We start from the raw sequence: 16,404 nt of genomic DNA, 5'->3' as shown, positions 1-16,404 counted from the left end.
CCAGAGCGCAGCCGGCTGCGGAAGAGAACCGTACAAGCAATTCTCGCGAGATGTAGAGTGACCGTAGCTTGTGGAGAGGGGCGGAGGCCCAGAGGGGCACCACGTGGGGACTGCCGGAGCTGTCTCGGGCGGGCGTTCAGTTCGGGTCTAGGTTGGAGTTGGAACCGTGGAGATGCGAAAGGAAACGCCGCCCCCACTAGTGCCCTCGGCGGCCCGCGAGTGGAACCTTCCCCCTAATGCGCCCGCTTGTATGGAACGACAGTTGGAGGCTGCGCGGTATCGTTCTGGTGAGCCAAGATCCCGGGCCTGGGAGCTCCCTGATCCTGCCGGGGATGCCCTTTCCCAGGACTGGCCTTTCCAGCGCTCCTCCCCGCCCCGCACGCCTTCCTGACCCCCGCCTCGAGTCGCCTAGTTCAGTCCCCAATCTTAACCCCGCGTTCCTGAGCTCAGACCCGGCCCGCGTGCTGTTCAGTGTGGTCACCATGGAGACGAGCCCTTCCACTCGTCCCGTGCTGACAGCTTGTACTTCCCTTAGATGGGGCGCTCCTGCTCGGGGCCTCCAGCCTGAGTGGCCGCTGCTGGGCTGGCTCCCTCTGGTTGTTCAAGGACCCTTGTGCCGCCCCCAACGAAGGCTTCTGTTCCGCTGGAGTACAGACGGAGGCCGGAGTGGCCGACCTCACTTGGGTTGGGGACAGAGGTATCCTAGTGGCTTCCGATTCAGGTGAGTCACTTTCTCCTCGACCCCACAGGTGAAATAGATGATGGGATACTGGTAGGGCTGGACTCAATCTTTAATGTTCCATAATCAGTGCTTGGCGGGGCTTGAGGGTATTGGCCAAAGGAGAGCTCTTGTGTAGTGGGAAAATACCTTTCGAGACTCTAAATTGCATGGGGGGAATTTCTAACAAACTTAAGGAATGGATAAGAACCATTTTTATGTTTCCAGTAACCTTCCCAGTATCTCTCCTCAAATCCAGACAATCTTGATCTTAAAGATGATGCTTAAGTCAGTTTGTGTTGTCTCTTTCCATTTCTTCCCATTTTCTTATTTTTAAATGTCTTTATTTTGCTTCCTTTGTTTTGAAAGTCAGGTTCAGCAATGGAGTCTTTGACATTAAAAAAAAATCAGTATTTGGGTGTTGGAAGGCAAGCACAGAACTGGGGCATTAAAAACTGAGCCTCTCTGACAGTTGAGCATGAGCACTACATATTCAAGACAACTTTTGGGGTGTTTTCTGTACTTAATCTGTCCCTGTGCAAGACATTCAGTTATTCAGCATATTTTTAAAGATGCTGTGAGACATTTATGCAAGTTGTTCAACAAATACTAATGTTCAAGCAATTGGGAAGATTTAACCACACTGGGCTCTGTGCTACACAGATTGTGGAGACCTTAGCCTTGTCTCCTGGGACTTATTTTCCAGTGTTTTCTCACTGGAAGCCAGATAATGAATTCTGCCAGTCATTCCACCTTTCCTTGTCTTTCTAGAAGTTTTCCCCACCTCGTTTTCTGGATTGTTAACTAAGAAAACAGTCATGCCAGCATAAAGCCAGATGGCTTGGAAATTAGCTAAATCCTCTGATGATAATGGATTTTGCTTTTATAGCAATAGCTTACTTTGTTAGTTTAGTGACAATGGATTCACTTGAATCTTAGACGTGAGTTACTGTCTTGGTGTTGTCCATGCTCATTTCCCTCAACCTTCACCCCACTCCCAACAGGTGCTGTTGAATTGTGGGAGCTGGATGAGAATGAGACACTCATTGTCAGCAAGTTCTGCAAGTATGAGCATGATGACATCGTGTCTACAGTCAGTGTCCTCAGCTCTGGCACACAAGCTGTCAGCGGTAGCAAAGACTTCTGGTGGGTCCTTGTGTTCATCGCTCCTGTATTTTAGACCTCTGCTGGGTTCCTTTACTATCTTATTAGCCTCATCGAGTAACGTTTTGGGCTTATTGTAAGAACCCGGTGATTAATTATGATTAAGATTTTCTTAGAGATATTGCAATCTATTGTGAATAGACCTTAGTAGCAGCCCAGTAAGCAATGACATAGGACATGTCAAAGGAAGTTCTTGTTTGAACACGTGTTTTTATGTGGATAGTATAGGTCAAAATTAAGACTCTGTTTCCTTTTGCTTCTTAGTATCAAGGTTTGGGACCTTGCCCAGCAGATGGTACTGAATTCATACCGGGGTGAGTACACATTCTTTTCAGTCTGGCCTTAGCTGTTTTGTTGTTATTCTCCCCTTGGGCTCATTGACTTTGGATGTTAGGGGCAGCAGTTCCTTGCCCTCTGCCTGATGGTTTTCTTCCAAAACTATAGTCAGGCCCCAGTATCTATCCCTAGCCTTTTCTGAATTTCCCTGTTTCTGGTAATGGCCCCACCATCTTCTTGGCCACAGGGGACTCCACCTCTCAGTCCTGTTCCCACCTCCTGCTTCCTCACTATTAGTGGGTCCCCAAGTTCTTTGGAACCTTTTTCCCCTTGGTCAGGGATCTTCCTTTCCATTTCTTTCTTTTTTTGTTTGTTTGGTTTTTTTTTGTTTGTTTATTTTTGAGAGACAGAGTGTGAGTGGAGAATGGGGAGAGAGAGAGGGAGACACAGAATCCGAAGCAGGCTCCAGGCTCTGAGCTGTGAGCAGAGCCCAATGTGGGGCTTGAATCCACAGACCGTGAGATCATGACCTGAGCTGAAGTCGATGCTTAACCGACTGAGCCACCCAGGCGCCCTCTTGCTTTCCATTTCTGATGCGTTTTGTTTTCAGCTTTACCTCGCATGTGGTGATACTCACCTCATCTCTCCACCTGTAGTCCCTCATCTTTTGTGGTTTCTGTGGCTTGTGGATTAACATCCCATTTTCTTGTCCTGGCATTCAAGCCCTTCTGTCACTTTCCCTTCAAACATACTGCTCTAATTAAACCCAAGCATAGTAGATCCTTGGCCTTCTCCAACTATAAACCTGAGACTTGGGAATCTTGAGCTTTTGAGTATTCACTTCCACAAAAGTTTTGTTTTTCTGGTGAGAACCATCACTTCGTATTGTTACTTTTTCTGCTTACTTTCATTAATAGCAGTACTAGTTGACTTTGTTCTGAGAGCCATTCTTCATGAAGATGACATCTTCGCGAAGATAACGCATAGAGCATTAATGTGTGTGTGGCTAAGAGATGTTCATTCAATGGCTAAGGGCCTTTCCCTGCCAATTCTAACTTGGGAGTGCATGATTCACTATGTGCCAAAGCAAAATCAAACTCATACACATCCTGGACCTTCAGGGTCCAAGACTCGTAAACAAACAATGTTAAAATGCTGGTGCTGGAGTCTATTACGTGTGCCTTTTGTTTCTTAGGCCCACGAGGGGTTTTCCTGGTCTGTGCTAACTCTTTCAGTACTTCCTCTGTTCAGCTTTTTTCATTAGTTCTTTGTATTTTTGTCTGAATTGCAAATCCCCTGAGGGCAGAGGCACTACGTAGTATCTTTTTTTTAATATAATTTATTGTCAGTTTAGCTAACATAAAGTGTATGTAGTGTGCTCGGTTTTGGGGGTAGATTCCCGTGATTCATCGCTTACGTACGGCACCCAGTGCTCATCCCAACAAGTGCCCTCCTCAGTGCCCATCACCCATTCTCCACAGTGTGGAAGTTCCTCAAAAAGTTAAGATAGAACTACCCTGCGTCTTCTTTATCTTTTATACTTTCCCATGGTGCTTGTGTCTGAGCTTTGCTTTCACTTGAGCAATCCTTTGTCATTGTGTTGGCTTTCTCTGGATTCTAGGGCAAGGAAAGAACTATGGAAGGTGGTTTGATTACATTCTCCTGTCTTGGGGCAGAGTCATATTCAGACCACTTCAGGTAATCTGCTCAGATGCCATTATATAGGTGCTTTCCACAGCCTGTAATTAACACATAGCAGCAATCTTCAGAATTTTTAGCATGTCGGCCTGAAAATTTTTCAAAAAATTACCCTCTCACACATTTTCATATTGGCAACTAATTTAAGTTTAAACAGTTGCAAAGGAAGTAATTTCTGGTCATTTATTGTGTACTGGTTTCAAGGATATGTTTGTCAAAATGTTGGACTTGGAGATTAAGCCTCTTCAATATGCAGAATATCTACCGAATAACCTAACTGGCTAAAAACCAATCAGCACTGTTATGCCAGCTGGCCAAGTTAGACTTCACTTCCTGTCAGAAAAAGTCCGACTTCGTTTTTAGGTTCAGTTAGACTTGTCAGATGTGTCCTTACCGCAAGCGTTTGCCATATTTTTCAAAATTGTCATTGTTAGGCAGAAACAGAGATAAGTCCCAGAGCCACCCTGGTGCTCGTGTGTTGTGGTTTGTGGTCCGGTGAAACGGGGCCAGCCCCTCCACTGGATTTTACCCAGGTGCTCTTTCGTTTACTCTCTGGTTCTTAGGGAAAAGCCCCTTTTGGGGTTTTGTACCCCTGTGGGTTTTGTACCCCTAGGCATCGTGCCATGGTGAGGTGTGGGACGGCCGAGAGGTACGTGTGCCTTCTACGCCTGGGAAAACGGGAATGTGAGAGTGGAGGGAGGCAAGGGGCACAGGCAGACTGCGGCAGCTTCTCGGTTCGATTTCAGGAAAGAGAACATCGGAAAAGTTTACTTCCCTAAAAGTAGCAGCGTCTAGAAGTCCCTTGAAAGGCTCTGTGTTACCTGGAGGTGTGTGTGTGCTACACAGCAGAATACAGTTGCTGTTCTGGGGTGTACATTCCTTCATGCTTCTTGCTCAGCCCCTAATTCCTCTTTCTTGTCTTTACTAATTCATTTTTCTCCCCCAAGCCTTTTTAGGTTCTGTAACTCCACCAACATTTTCTCCGGGGTTTTGTCTAATCCAAAATCTCTCACAGAACGGGTTAAGTCGCATCCTGAGACCAGGCCTGTTTCTCACACCTCCCTCGGTAGTATCTGGGCTGCTCGGTAGTAATGCATCCAGCTTCTGCTCTGTCCTACTTCACTTTCTCTCTCCTTCACAGCTCACTCCGGGCAGGTCACCTGTGTCGCCGCCTCTCCCCACAAGGATTCCGTGTTCCTTTCATGCAGTGAGGTGAGATACAGCCTCTCCTTCCCTCCCCACTTCCTAACCACACTCAAACCTCTGGCCACAAGTCTAGAGTGGACACCTGGCCGGCAGCTGCTTTGGGGATTGTGAAGCCTTTTTCCCATCCCTCCTCCTTCTAGGACAACAGAATTTTACTCTGGGATACCCGCTGTCCCAAGCCAGCATCACAGATGGGTGAGTCTGAGAGCCGGTGGTGGGAGGGTATACTAGCAACCCACCTGGCAGAGGCTTCCTTGGCGAGAGACAAAGGCACAGTCACCAGATCCTCAGTCATTGTGACATAGGGGATGTAATCACTCTCTTTCCCTCTGAGGTTCTATTGATTCCATTTTGTGCAGTGGGGACCAAAAGGAAGGGTAGGCTTGTGGGTGGCCGATTCCGTTCCTGGGACGGGTGGACAGAGGGGCCAGAATTGTTCTCTTCATGCTTTATGCCTGAAACTTGGCCTGTGACTCGGGTCCGTCCAGAAAGGGCAGGAGGCTGAGGGATCAATGAGGTTTTGAGGGTCAAGGGCAAGGACACAACTGTCTTCACAGGGTTTGGGAAGGCGAATAAAGGTGGTGCTGGGACTTAGAGTGACTTCGTTTGAGAAGCTTCTTCACAGAGCTAGGCTCTGAGTCTTATTTCAGAGCCCTCTTCTCTCTGCAGGCTGCACTGCCTCTGGCTACCTACCTACCTCCTTGGCTTGGCATCCTCAGCAGAGTGAAGTCTTTGTCTTTGGTAAGCCTGTCACACCGCATTTTTATGCCAGGAAGGGGGAGGACGAGGGCACGCTGACCCTGTAACGCACAAGGCTCCAGCTGCACAATCTCAGCAGTGCGCTTGGGCATCACCTATATTATGCCAGTGATAAGGCGGGATGATCCAGAAGTGGTTTTCGTTTGGCTTTGGGGAAAAAAAAACATGACGACTTTTTTCCTGGTACATTTGATTGCTGATTGTGCGTTCCAGCTCCTGTATTCCGGGCTTGGCTGAAAGTCGGTGGAGTACAAAACAAGTGGATTGCTATATAGGGACTTCTGTTGCAGAATAGGGCTCACTCTCGTGCTCTTGTGGTGATGAGGCTGTGCATGTGGTGACACAGTCTGTGGTTGAAATAATAACTACCTCATTCATTAATTTTCAACAACCACCAGTGATTAACGATCCCTACTTTACAAAAGAAGAAACTGATGCTCAGAATGGTTAGCTTGTGCAAGCTTGAGGAACTAGCATTCAGATCCAGGTCTGGCTGACGCCAGGGCCCATGCTCTTACCCACTGTGATGGGCTCCCTCTTTTCTCTAGGTGATGAGAGTGGGACCATCTCCCTTGTGGACACCAAGAGTGCAAGGTGTGCCCTCAGCTCAGCTGTGCACTCCCAGTGTGTCACTGGACTGGTGTTCTCCCCACACAGGTACTGTCCTTTGTTCCCAGGGGCCTGGTGGGTGTGAATGGGAACTGCACACGGGGAGTTCTTATGTTTGCAAAGCATTAGCTGATTAGGTCATTCCTTAAAGCAGACGGTGCTCGAATTAAGGTTTCAAAACACGAAAGATCTCTTAAGACCATAGTCCTTTTTTGGGTAGCATGGTCTTGTGTTCACATGGCTAAAATATGGTCTTGTTCCTGCACAACGCCCAAAATGATGAATATCGTGGGCTTCTGGGACTGTGTGGTTGGGAAAGCCTGTGTTTCTGAACACAGCTGAAGCTGCAGGGAGGGCCTAGATGGGGTGGTTAGTTGCCAGGATGACGGTCAACCCCGGCTTGCTCCATTTCCCTCATCCTTCCCTGCAACTTGTAATGTGGACTTGAGTGGTAGCCAGACCTTAACCTGAGGTGGGGATCAGGCCACCTCCTCTGGGTTACTTTGGGGTGGGGGTTGAGGGCAAACCAGGTAGGATTTGTCTTGGAACCATGGCTTTACCTCTCATAACCGCCCCCCACCCCCTTGCTCTCCTAGCTCTCCCTTCCTGGCCTCTGTCAGTGAGGACTGCTCACTTGCTGTGCTGGACTCGGGCCTTTCTGAGGTGTAAGTGTGAAGTGGGGTCCTGTGACCGGGAATCGGGGACAAGAGTGGAGGGTGGCTGGGTTCTTTCTGTCTCCATGCACTGTCTCTCTCAAGGGGGCTGGGTGATGGGAGCAGGCTGACACCAACCGGCTCCCCGTCCCCAGTGCTGGCTCACAACTGGCCCTGGTAGAGGAGGGGTATGGTGGTCGGTGGGATTTCCAAGTCTGGTGTTCCAGCTGTCTCCCAGAAGGGGGCAGTCTACCCTTTTCACGCAAAGAACACGTATATGAAATGCAACCTGCTGTGCAGTGAAAGGCACCAGAGTCCCTGAATTATACTGCCTTCTTTGCCATGATGTGCTCTCTGATCCTGGCCCATGTTACTACCCTTGCTCTAGCCACCATTTCTTCATGAAGTTAGGGTGCTGGATTGAAGGGTCGATGAAGTTCTCTGGATGATTACACTCTATCCTGGTGACAAGGCCACACATCTGGTGAAGTTTGTATAACACATCCCAAAAAGGTGCCCTGGATGTGTTAGATTCTCTCTTTTCTCCAAGCCTGCTTTCTCCTCGTTCTCACTGTGCCCAGACTTTCCTTTTTTCTCTTCTAGGTTTAGAAGCCGAGCCCACAGAGACTTTGTGAGAGATGCTACGTGGTCCCCGCTCAATCACTCCCTCCTTACCACAGTGGGTTGGGACCATCAGGTCACCCACCACATCGTGCCCACGGAGCCTCTCCCAGCCCTTGGACCTAAGAGTGTTGCTGAGTAGATAAGACAAAAAACAAATCCCCCATGAGTAACCACTCCCTTTGCCCTGCCCTCTCAGTCTGTGAGACCACACAGGAGCCTTATACACTATGTTGATACACTAGATCTGGGCAGTTAATAGGCATTGTCTCTTAGCCCAAGGAAGGCTGGATTCTGGGATCCTGTAGTCCTAGGGAAGAAAAACTTTCCTAAAATTGGATATGTATGTGTGTCTGAGTGTGTGTGTAGATGCATAGTTTTTGGTGGTGGGGGGGAATTAAAATCCATCTTATGTCTTTCCCAAGTCCTTCCCCCACCAAAAAAAAACAAAAACCAAAAAACCCCCAAAAAGTTCACAAAAGGGTTTTATGCTTCCTATGCAGCTGTGCATGAGGAATTGGCCGTGGCTAGATGGAATGTGGGATGTGGGCATCCCTGGATTCTTGGAAGCAGCTTATATACTACTCATGGAGATAGAAGCAACTTTATTTTTTATAAAACTTAATCTACCTTTCTCATGGGCAATGCTTCCATCCACAAAACTCTTGCCCGACTCACCTTGAGGAAGAGCCAGAACACTCATCATAATTTTGCACATCTCCTTGCCGTGAAACTGACTCAAAAATAGATTTTTTGGCTGGTGCCTGTGTAATGCTCCCCACCCCTCGTGGAGTTGTGTGTATGAAAGATGAGTGTTTTCCTGTCGTAGATTCCATGGAAAAAGTTGGGGGGTGGTACAGAGCTTAAAGGCATTTCGATTAAGTGAAAAACTGACCCAGGCTTGCAGAGAAACATGTGCCACATCCCCCACCCCCAAACAGCTTGGGGCCTGACCTCTCCTGGCCTCTGGATCCCTTTCTCTGGATATAGGAAGTCTGAATGCTGTTTTTGTGGACTCCGAAGATTTTAAATGCAGCATCAGAGAATCAGAAATACTGGTTGGTGAAATAAAAAGTTTAGGCTTTGCTGGCCTGTCTTTTGAAGCGTGTGTTATGTGCAGTTGGACACATCTCACTTACGTGAGGCATCAGGGTGTTCGTCTTCTAGCCCGTTGTCTGTGTGCTTCCCCAGCCCTTAGAGCAGCTAGTTGGAACTTAAAGGATGGGCTGGCTACCACCATAAATCATGGTCAATTACGGATTATGAAACTCAATACAATCAATTATGTACTTTAGTGCTTTGCAAGTTTAGCTCAGCTAAAATCACATGAAACTGAGGTAGTTTGAAGGCATATGGACGAAATATAAATAAAGCTCCCATGCTGCACCCTTGCCAAGCATGAGCTCTTGTCACAATAACCCCCAAGTAAAAACAGTGGAATTTGTAGTCCTGTGCTGTACTGGGTTTGGGGTAGGTGGGAAGAAACCCTTCACCGTTCTTAACTACAGCTTCTTGGAAGGTAATAGGGTGGGTGGGTAGAAACATTTTAAGTTCTTCTCAGAGGTAAACTTCACAAAGTTGTGATGGCCTAGAGAAAGGAGGGGTGAGGCGGGTAGGAACTAAATTTGCCTAGTCCTTTTCCTGGTGAACTCAGCCATGGTGGAGAGGAGAGCAGTGGAGATGAGAACCCAAGGAAATGTCCACCTGTATCAGGGTGTTTAAAATGACAGGAAAGAAAGAAAACCTAGGTTTTGAAGAACCACATTATTGTTTAAAAAAAAAAGGGGGGGGGGCACCTGGGTGGCTCAGTCGGTTAAGCATCTGACTTCGGCTCAGGTCATGATCTCACGGTTCGTGAGTTCGAGCCCCACGTCGGGCTCTGTGCTGACAGCGCAGAGCCTGGAGCCTGCTTCACATTCTGTGTCTCCCTCTCTGCCCCTTCCCTGCTCATGCTGTGTCTCTCTCTGTCTCAAAAATAAACATTTAAAAAAAAATTGGTTTAGATTCTGATCTGTGCTGATGAGAGTGATCACATCTGTTGATTGCCACTGAGACATTTGCAAACCTAATCAAAATCACCACCACCCCCCCCCCCCCGGGCTGTGTGTGTGTGTTACAGTGAGCAAACAATGAGAAATGTGATATTACACGTAGGGTTATTCACTTGGGTCCTGGATGTGGGAATGGTTTCAGTAGCATGAGCATAGACTTACTGGTGAGTTTGATTTCCAACCGGTCATTTTACTTTGCTTAAAACTGTGGGCATTTATGTTGCATTTAATTTCACTGGTTCAGATGTCTAATGCTGGAATGAATCCATTTCCCTGACTTCATTGTTCTTACTCTGAAGCCCATCAGCCTGACTCACTCTATTCCACTGCTAATCCCCAGTCCGTGGTTACAGGAAGCTTGCTCCTTGGGTAGTGAGTGCCCAGAGCCGAATGCTGAAGGCGGCTCAAGTATGGTTTCAGGTGGCACCAGACATTGCTCTGGTTCCCAAGGTCTCTCTCCTGCCCCACAGGACAGGAGGTCAGCTCTTTAATAAATAGCTACATAGGCATTTCATGCTGACTCCCCATGTTACAGCAGCAGAAATACCCAAACAGTACTACCTTCATCAAATATTCTTTTTTGAACTGCCTCAGTGTTTATATGAAATTAGAGGTTTGGGAATAATCCACATTTTCTAGTACCCGTTAGTATTTTAAAAATCCTCACGCACGGGGGCACCTGGGTGGCTCAGTCACTTGAGCATCCGACTTTGGCTCAGGTCATGATCTCGCAGCAGTCTGTGAGTTCAAGACGTGCGTCGGGCTCTGTGCTGATAGCTCAGAGCCTGGAGCCTGCTTCGGATTCTGTGTCTCTCTCTCTCTGCCCCTCCCTGCTCATGCTCTGTCTCTCTCTCTCTCTGTCAAAAATAAATAAACATTAAAAAAAATTTTTTTTAAATCCTCATGCACAACGAAAAATAATCATTTATCTTGAATATTGGGAAACACTGCTCTGTCTAGCCACTTTATTGTTAAAAACATTTTTTTTTAAGTTAACTCCACGCCACTCGTGGGACTTGAACTCACAACCCCCAGATCAAGAGTCACATGCTTGCGGGGCGCCTGGGTGACTTGGTCGGTTGAGCGTCCGACTTCGGCTCAGGTCATGATCTCATGGTCCGTGAGTTCGAGCCCTGCGTTGGGCTCTGTGCTGACCGCTCAGAGCCTGGAGCCTGTTTCGGATTCTGTGTCTCCCTCTCTCTCTGCCCCTCCCCTGTTCATTCTCTGTCTCTCTCTGTCTCAAAAATAAATAAACGTTAAAAAAAAAAAAAAAAAAAAGAGTCACATGCTCGTGATCTGAGCCAGCCAGGCACCCTCATCCCATTCATTTTAAAGATGTAAAATGGTTAAGATCTTTCAAGTTTGCACCAATCCATAGTCAACACTCTGGGATCTTGGATTCATTCAATCAATTGATTTTGTTCAAGTCATACTTGTCCAATTTATCCACATGAGTATCACAAAAGTTTGGCCAAATGCTTTGCTAAAACCGAGGTATTTTGGCTCTGATCTTGCCTTCGTCTACTTGGGTATTGTAAAATCTGGGAGGGGGTGTGCTGCCGTAGGCATTTCTTCAGTAAGCCAACTAAAAGACGTTTGTAAATGTTTTCCCATGAGAACAGGCTAGGCACCAGGGAGGAGTATTTTCAAGTATCCGGGTGGGTGTGTAAAATAACAATGGTATTTTTTGACAGCAAAATGTCAAGGATTGAGAGCAGACAGAGCGACATGGCATACTGACTTTCAACAGAACCCTCACTCGGCATTTACTATTCATCATCTGCTATACACATGGAGTCATAGTTCCTACCCTTGGCGTGATCGTCCCTGAATGAAGCAGAGGTCCCTCCCGGGCATCCATCGTTACATCGTGGTGTTCTTTGCATCCATAGCAAAGGAATCAATGCATCCATAGCAAAGGCATGGAATCAATGGTTAGGTCTGAGATCCCGCCTTGTCCACTGCAGCAGAATAGGATCCCAGAGGACTGACCCAGGTACAGATGAGGGTGGTGCAGATTGGCAGGCAGACTGAGCTCTGTGCTGGGGACAGCATTAGGAGCTAGTGCTTCCTGGAGGGAGTCGGGATGGAAAGGCACAAACCTAGTGGGAAATCTCAGTGATACGGAATCTGGGGGACAGGAGGTGGCAGGAGGGAGGCTCAGAATTAGAGAGAGGCATGCATCCACATCAGGGAGGTCTTAAAAGATAGCCAGCAAAGGGGCGCCTGGGTGGCGCAGTCAGTTAAGCGTCCGACTTCAGCCAGGTCACGATCTCGCGGTCCGTGAGTTCGAGCCCCGCGTCGGGCTCTGGGCTGACGGCTCAGAGCCTGGAGCCTGTTTCCGATTCTGTGTCTCCCTCTCTCTCTGCCCCTCCCCCATTCATGCTCTGTCTCTCTCTGTCCCAAAAATAAATAAACGTTGAAAAAAAAAAAATAGCCAGCAAAGGCCCCAGGTGCCTGGCAAGACTGAGTCAGGACCCAGGCCCTGGGAAACAACTGTAGTGCCTACAGTTTACAGAACAGGAAGAAAAATGAATGCGGAGACCCATTAACAAGAATTAGGGGGCCTGGGCTAGAAATTGGGAAACAAGGAAGAGCATGGTCCTTAGTGTTAGAAACCACACCAGGGGTAATGTAGCCAGTGGTGCAAGTTGTTGCCCATCCTAATCCAGTGTTGCCCTCAGGAGGCTTAATTATTTCCTGATTCAGGTTACTGTTAGCCCAAGGAATGGAGGGTGGCATTGAGCAGGTAGGTGGGACTCCAGTGGCCCCAGTGATGGTACAGAGTAAGTCTGTTTGGTGATAAAACTCACATTTTCCCCACTGCACCTATCCAAGAGAGATGAGAGAGATGCATACATCTCCAAGAGAGAGACATACACTCGGGGTTGTGAACAATCTGTTCACTGGACTAGAAGCTCCCTGAGAGCAGAAACTGTCTTGATCACCATTGCATCTAGAGTGCCTAGCAGGGCCTGGCACATGCTCAACAAGTATTTGTTGAGTACTTAAGGCAAGGCAAAGATGGATGAGTAAGTGGAGACACTCTCTTTTAGGTAGGGTATTCCATCAGGCTTACCTAGAGTTTTACTGAAATATTCCTTGCCTACACATCCTATAACATCTATTGTTTTTATTCCATGATATCCAAGCAGTCTTCTTTTTTTTAAATTTTTTTTTAAAGTTTATTCACTTTTGAGAAAGAGAGCGAGACAGAGCATAAGCAGGGGAGGGGCGGAGAGAGAGAGAGAGAGAGAGAGAGAGAGAGAGAGAGAGAGACACAGAATCCGAAGCAGGGTCCAGGCTCTGAGCTGTCAGCACAGAGCCCCAGGTGGGACTCAAACTCACGAACCGTGAGATCATGACCCGAGCTGAAGTCGGACGCCCAACCGACTGAGCCACCCACGTGCCCCCAAGCAATCTTCTGATTAAAAAATTGATCTTCCTGGTTTCTTCATACTGGAAGTGAAACTAATTTAACCACTAGTCATTGTATTTTGCCGTGTCATTTATTATATTGACATCTGGTTAGTACCTTGGTGAAGTGTGGATGAGGTGAGCAGTGTCAGTCTCTGAGAAGATGAGCATCCGATTGCTGGTCCTCCATGATCGAGATTCAGATCGTGAAATATGGGACCTACTCATGCTTTGAGATCCTCCGTAGCAGACAAAGAAAACTGGCGGATCATAAAAGCATCTGGCTACAGATCTATTTTTGTTTATCCTTCATATTGTTGTTATTGTATTTTTAAAATATTGGCTTTCAGGTATCCAGAATTGTATTCCTTATATTCCTTAGGTTCATAACACGTTCTCAGCGTTGGCTCGTGTACTGGCTCAAACACCGTTGACCCGCACGAAAACTCAGATTTTTGTCTTCTCTTGAGAAACTGAGGGATCTTCCAACACTGGGTCTATTTCACTACATGGCAGCCGTGAGTGGTTACTCAGAACAGCTGCCTCTGTTCATACCCATCTCTAGTGTCTCCTGACCAAGAGGCTTCATGTTAGTTGGCGTATGTCACTCGGCTCGGACTGCTATCCTTCTAATAAAGTGGAGAGTGAGCTATTTTATTGAGCCCGCTTCACCCATTTACATTACCTGCCTGGCGAGTCTTGGATGGGAGTTTGAGAACCCCGCTCTGCTGGGCAACTGTTCTGGCATCCTTAGTAACAGCTACCGTTCGCTGAGCCCTTATTACGAGCAAAGCCCTGAACTAACAATGTTTTGTACGTCATCTCGTTGACTCCTACCTATAAAACCGTATGAGCTGTTTTACGAGTGCGGAAGCTGAAGCTCAAAAAGCTAAGCAACACGGAGGTTCAAACCTTACCGTGCCTAGGTCCAAGGCTGGGACTTTTAAACTTTATATTCCACCCCTTCCCCAACTAATAATCCGGTAACAATGGAATGACTGCCTCCATATAGTGTGTACTCCTCATACTCAGTCCCTGTGGCGCGAATCCCAGGAACTGGGCTGAGCGCTGCCCTGCCCTCGCCATGGCCCGTGGCGGACACCCACCGTGTGCCAGGGTCAGACCCAGCTGCTGCTTTGTTGGTTTTGAGGGAGGACGGGAGGCTGCTGGCATCACTGTGGCTCTGATGGAGGACGGGAGGCGCTGGGGTCACTGTGACGTGGCAGCAGCCCATTCATCACCGCCCCTGGTTTTGTGTGTGTGTAGCCAGGCTATGTCAGCACTGTCTCAGGGCTGTGCCCGGGGAAGTTCCTATAAAGGCACTCGAGCCCTAGCCTTGTAGCTCTCAGATCTTTGAGATGGGGAGGCTGTTGCTGTGGGTTGGTGAGTGTGGCAGTTCCCAGCCCCTGAAAGGTCACTCAGTCCAGCAGACAGCAATGTTCAAGGCCTCTTGAGCTCCTGAGAAGCAGCCTAGGACTCGAGATGGTGGGGGGGGGGGGAGGGACAGCTTAGGTGGAGGTGGGATGGGACATGGGGAAGGCACAGAGGAGCCCAGGCAGGAGTCATCTGAGCAGTGGTTCTCAAATCCAGCTGCCCATTAAATATCTTTATGCCCAGTTCCACCTTGGACCAGTGAAATCTGAATCTCCAGGGGAGGAGCCAGAGTATCACTTTTTATACTTGCAGCCAAGGTGACAACCACTGGCCTACGGCTTTCGCTGACTTCTAAGTCATCGCTGTCCCTGTGCCGAGCCTGTGTGTATCCACATGGTGTTGGTTGGGGTTAAATAGGAGCTTTGATAGATTTGGCTCCACTGGTTCAACTTAGAGAAGAGGAAACAGGTGAAGGGAGGCTGTCTCCATTTGTGCATCTGTGTCTGGCTCTGGGGCACGGGTGGTGGGTGCCCGGGAGGACTGGAGGGTGGCCGGGGCAGGTCACTCGGGGCATGTGAATCAGAGCGTGATTCCACCCTTTGTTTCCTACAGGGCTGGTTCTTGTGCTGAGGCACCACGATGGTAAGGAGAGTGTGTCCTTCTCTCTGGAGCCAGGGAGCTCCCCCGGCTGAGGAGTGCTCTGTGTTGAGTGTCTCCCGCAGCCCCTCCCTGCCCTGGCCCCTGTGTCAGGGACCATCCATCCACTACAGTTGAGCAGAAGATTTTCAGTCACCTGCCACTTGTCACTCTGCGTTGGCAGGATCCAGACTTGAGGATCCATCCTATCAGGATTTTATAAGGCGTTCTTTCCCCCCTGGGGCCTCAGCGGTTGGGGTGAAGGGGGAATCAGACCTCAGTCTAGCTTTGGGGTGTGTTTGTATGTGGGGGTTACGGTGGCCTGGCCTCTCGGGCTGTGTTCACACCGCTCCGTGGAAGCTGAGCTCCACCCTCTCCCTGGGTCTCTGCCAACTAACGCACGTTCTCCCTTGCCAGGCACCGCCCACAAACTGGTGTGTTATTTTGCCGGCTGGGCGCAGAGTCGACCTGGCCCTGCCTCGATCTTGCCCCGTGACCTGGACCCCTTCCTCTGTACCCATCTGATATTTGCCTTCGCCTCAATGAACAACAATCGCATCGTTGCTAAGGATTTCCGGGATGAGAAAATTATCTACCCAGAGTTCAACAAGCTCAAGGAGAAGTGTGTTCCGATGGCCTGTGGGGATCGGATTTTCAGATTTTACAAACAGAAGAAAATTAAGCCTATTTTCTCTTGTGACTTATCAACTTTCTTCTGATTCTTCGGGTCCTAGTCTCCTCTCACAGGGGGCTCGGGATCATCTCTGCCTGAGAATTCCCTGAGGAATAACACCCTGAGCTCATTCTTGCCTCCTTGCCTTTGTTGCCTCTGCCTGGTAACCCTCAGCTCACCCTTCAAGCCAGAGGGAAGGAGTTCATGTACTAATGCTATTAAAATGCTTCGGGGAGGGGGGTGGGGCGCGTGGGTGGCTCAGTCAGTTAAGCCTCTGATTTCAGCTCTGGTCATGATCTCATGGTTTGTGAGTTTGAGCCCCACATCAGGCTCCACACTCACAGCGTGGAGCCTGCTTGGGATTCTCTCTCTCTCCCTCTCTGTCTCTGCCCTTCCCCAACTTGAGCTTTCTCTCTCTCTCTCAAAATAAATAATAAACTTAAAAAAAATTTTAAAAGTGCAAAAAAAAAAATGCTTCAAGGAGGGTCCGCATATCACAGATGCTTCACAAATGCTAGTGTCTTTATTACCATTTGTCACCTGCACCCC

At 48.3% G+C, this 16,404-nt stretch overlaps 1 protein-coding gene and 1 long non-coding RNA gene across 2 annotated transcripts; both read left to right on the top strand.

The window, feature by feature from the left end:
- The first annotated feature begins 28 nt into the window (after positions 1-28).
- On the top strand, positions 29-8,807 carry WDR77 (WD repeat domain 77). Its single transcript, XM_045478634.1, has 10 exons — positions 29-287; positions 536-721; positions 1,723-1,864; positions 2,147-2,196; positions 4,998-5,068; positions 5,203-5,257; positions 5,732-5,803; positions 6,370-6,478; positions 7,027-7,095; positions 7,687-8,807. Exons 1-10 carry the CDS (start codon positions 173-175, stop codon positions 7,844-7,846), a joined length of 1,029 nt encoding a protein of 342 aa, XP_045334590.1. The 5' UTR covers positions 29-172; the 3' UTR covers positions 7,847-8,807.
- A 2,214-nt stretch (positions 8,808-11,021) lies between these two features.
- LOC123598435 lies at positions 11,022-13,824 on the top strand. The gene is made up of 2 exons (XR_006712598.1): positions 11,022-11,751; positions 13,555-13,824. It is a non-coding gene; the product is annotated as an uncharacterized LOC123598435 (long non-coding RNA).
- The last annotated feature ends 2,580 nt before the right edge of the window (positions 13,825-16,404 follow it).

The sequence above is a fragment of the Leopardus geoffroyi genome, chromosome C1 (genome assembly GCF_018350155.1).
Source record: "Leopardus geoffroyi isolate Oge1 chromosome C1, O.geoffroyi_Oge1_pat1.0, whole genome shotgun sequence".
Taxonomy (NCBI): domain Eukaryota; kingdom Metazoa; phylum Chordata; class Mammalia; order Carnivora; family Felidae; genus Leopardus; species Leopardus geoffroyi.
This window is presented reverse-complemented; position numbering and strand designations above follow the sequence as displayed.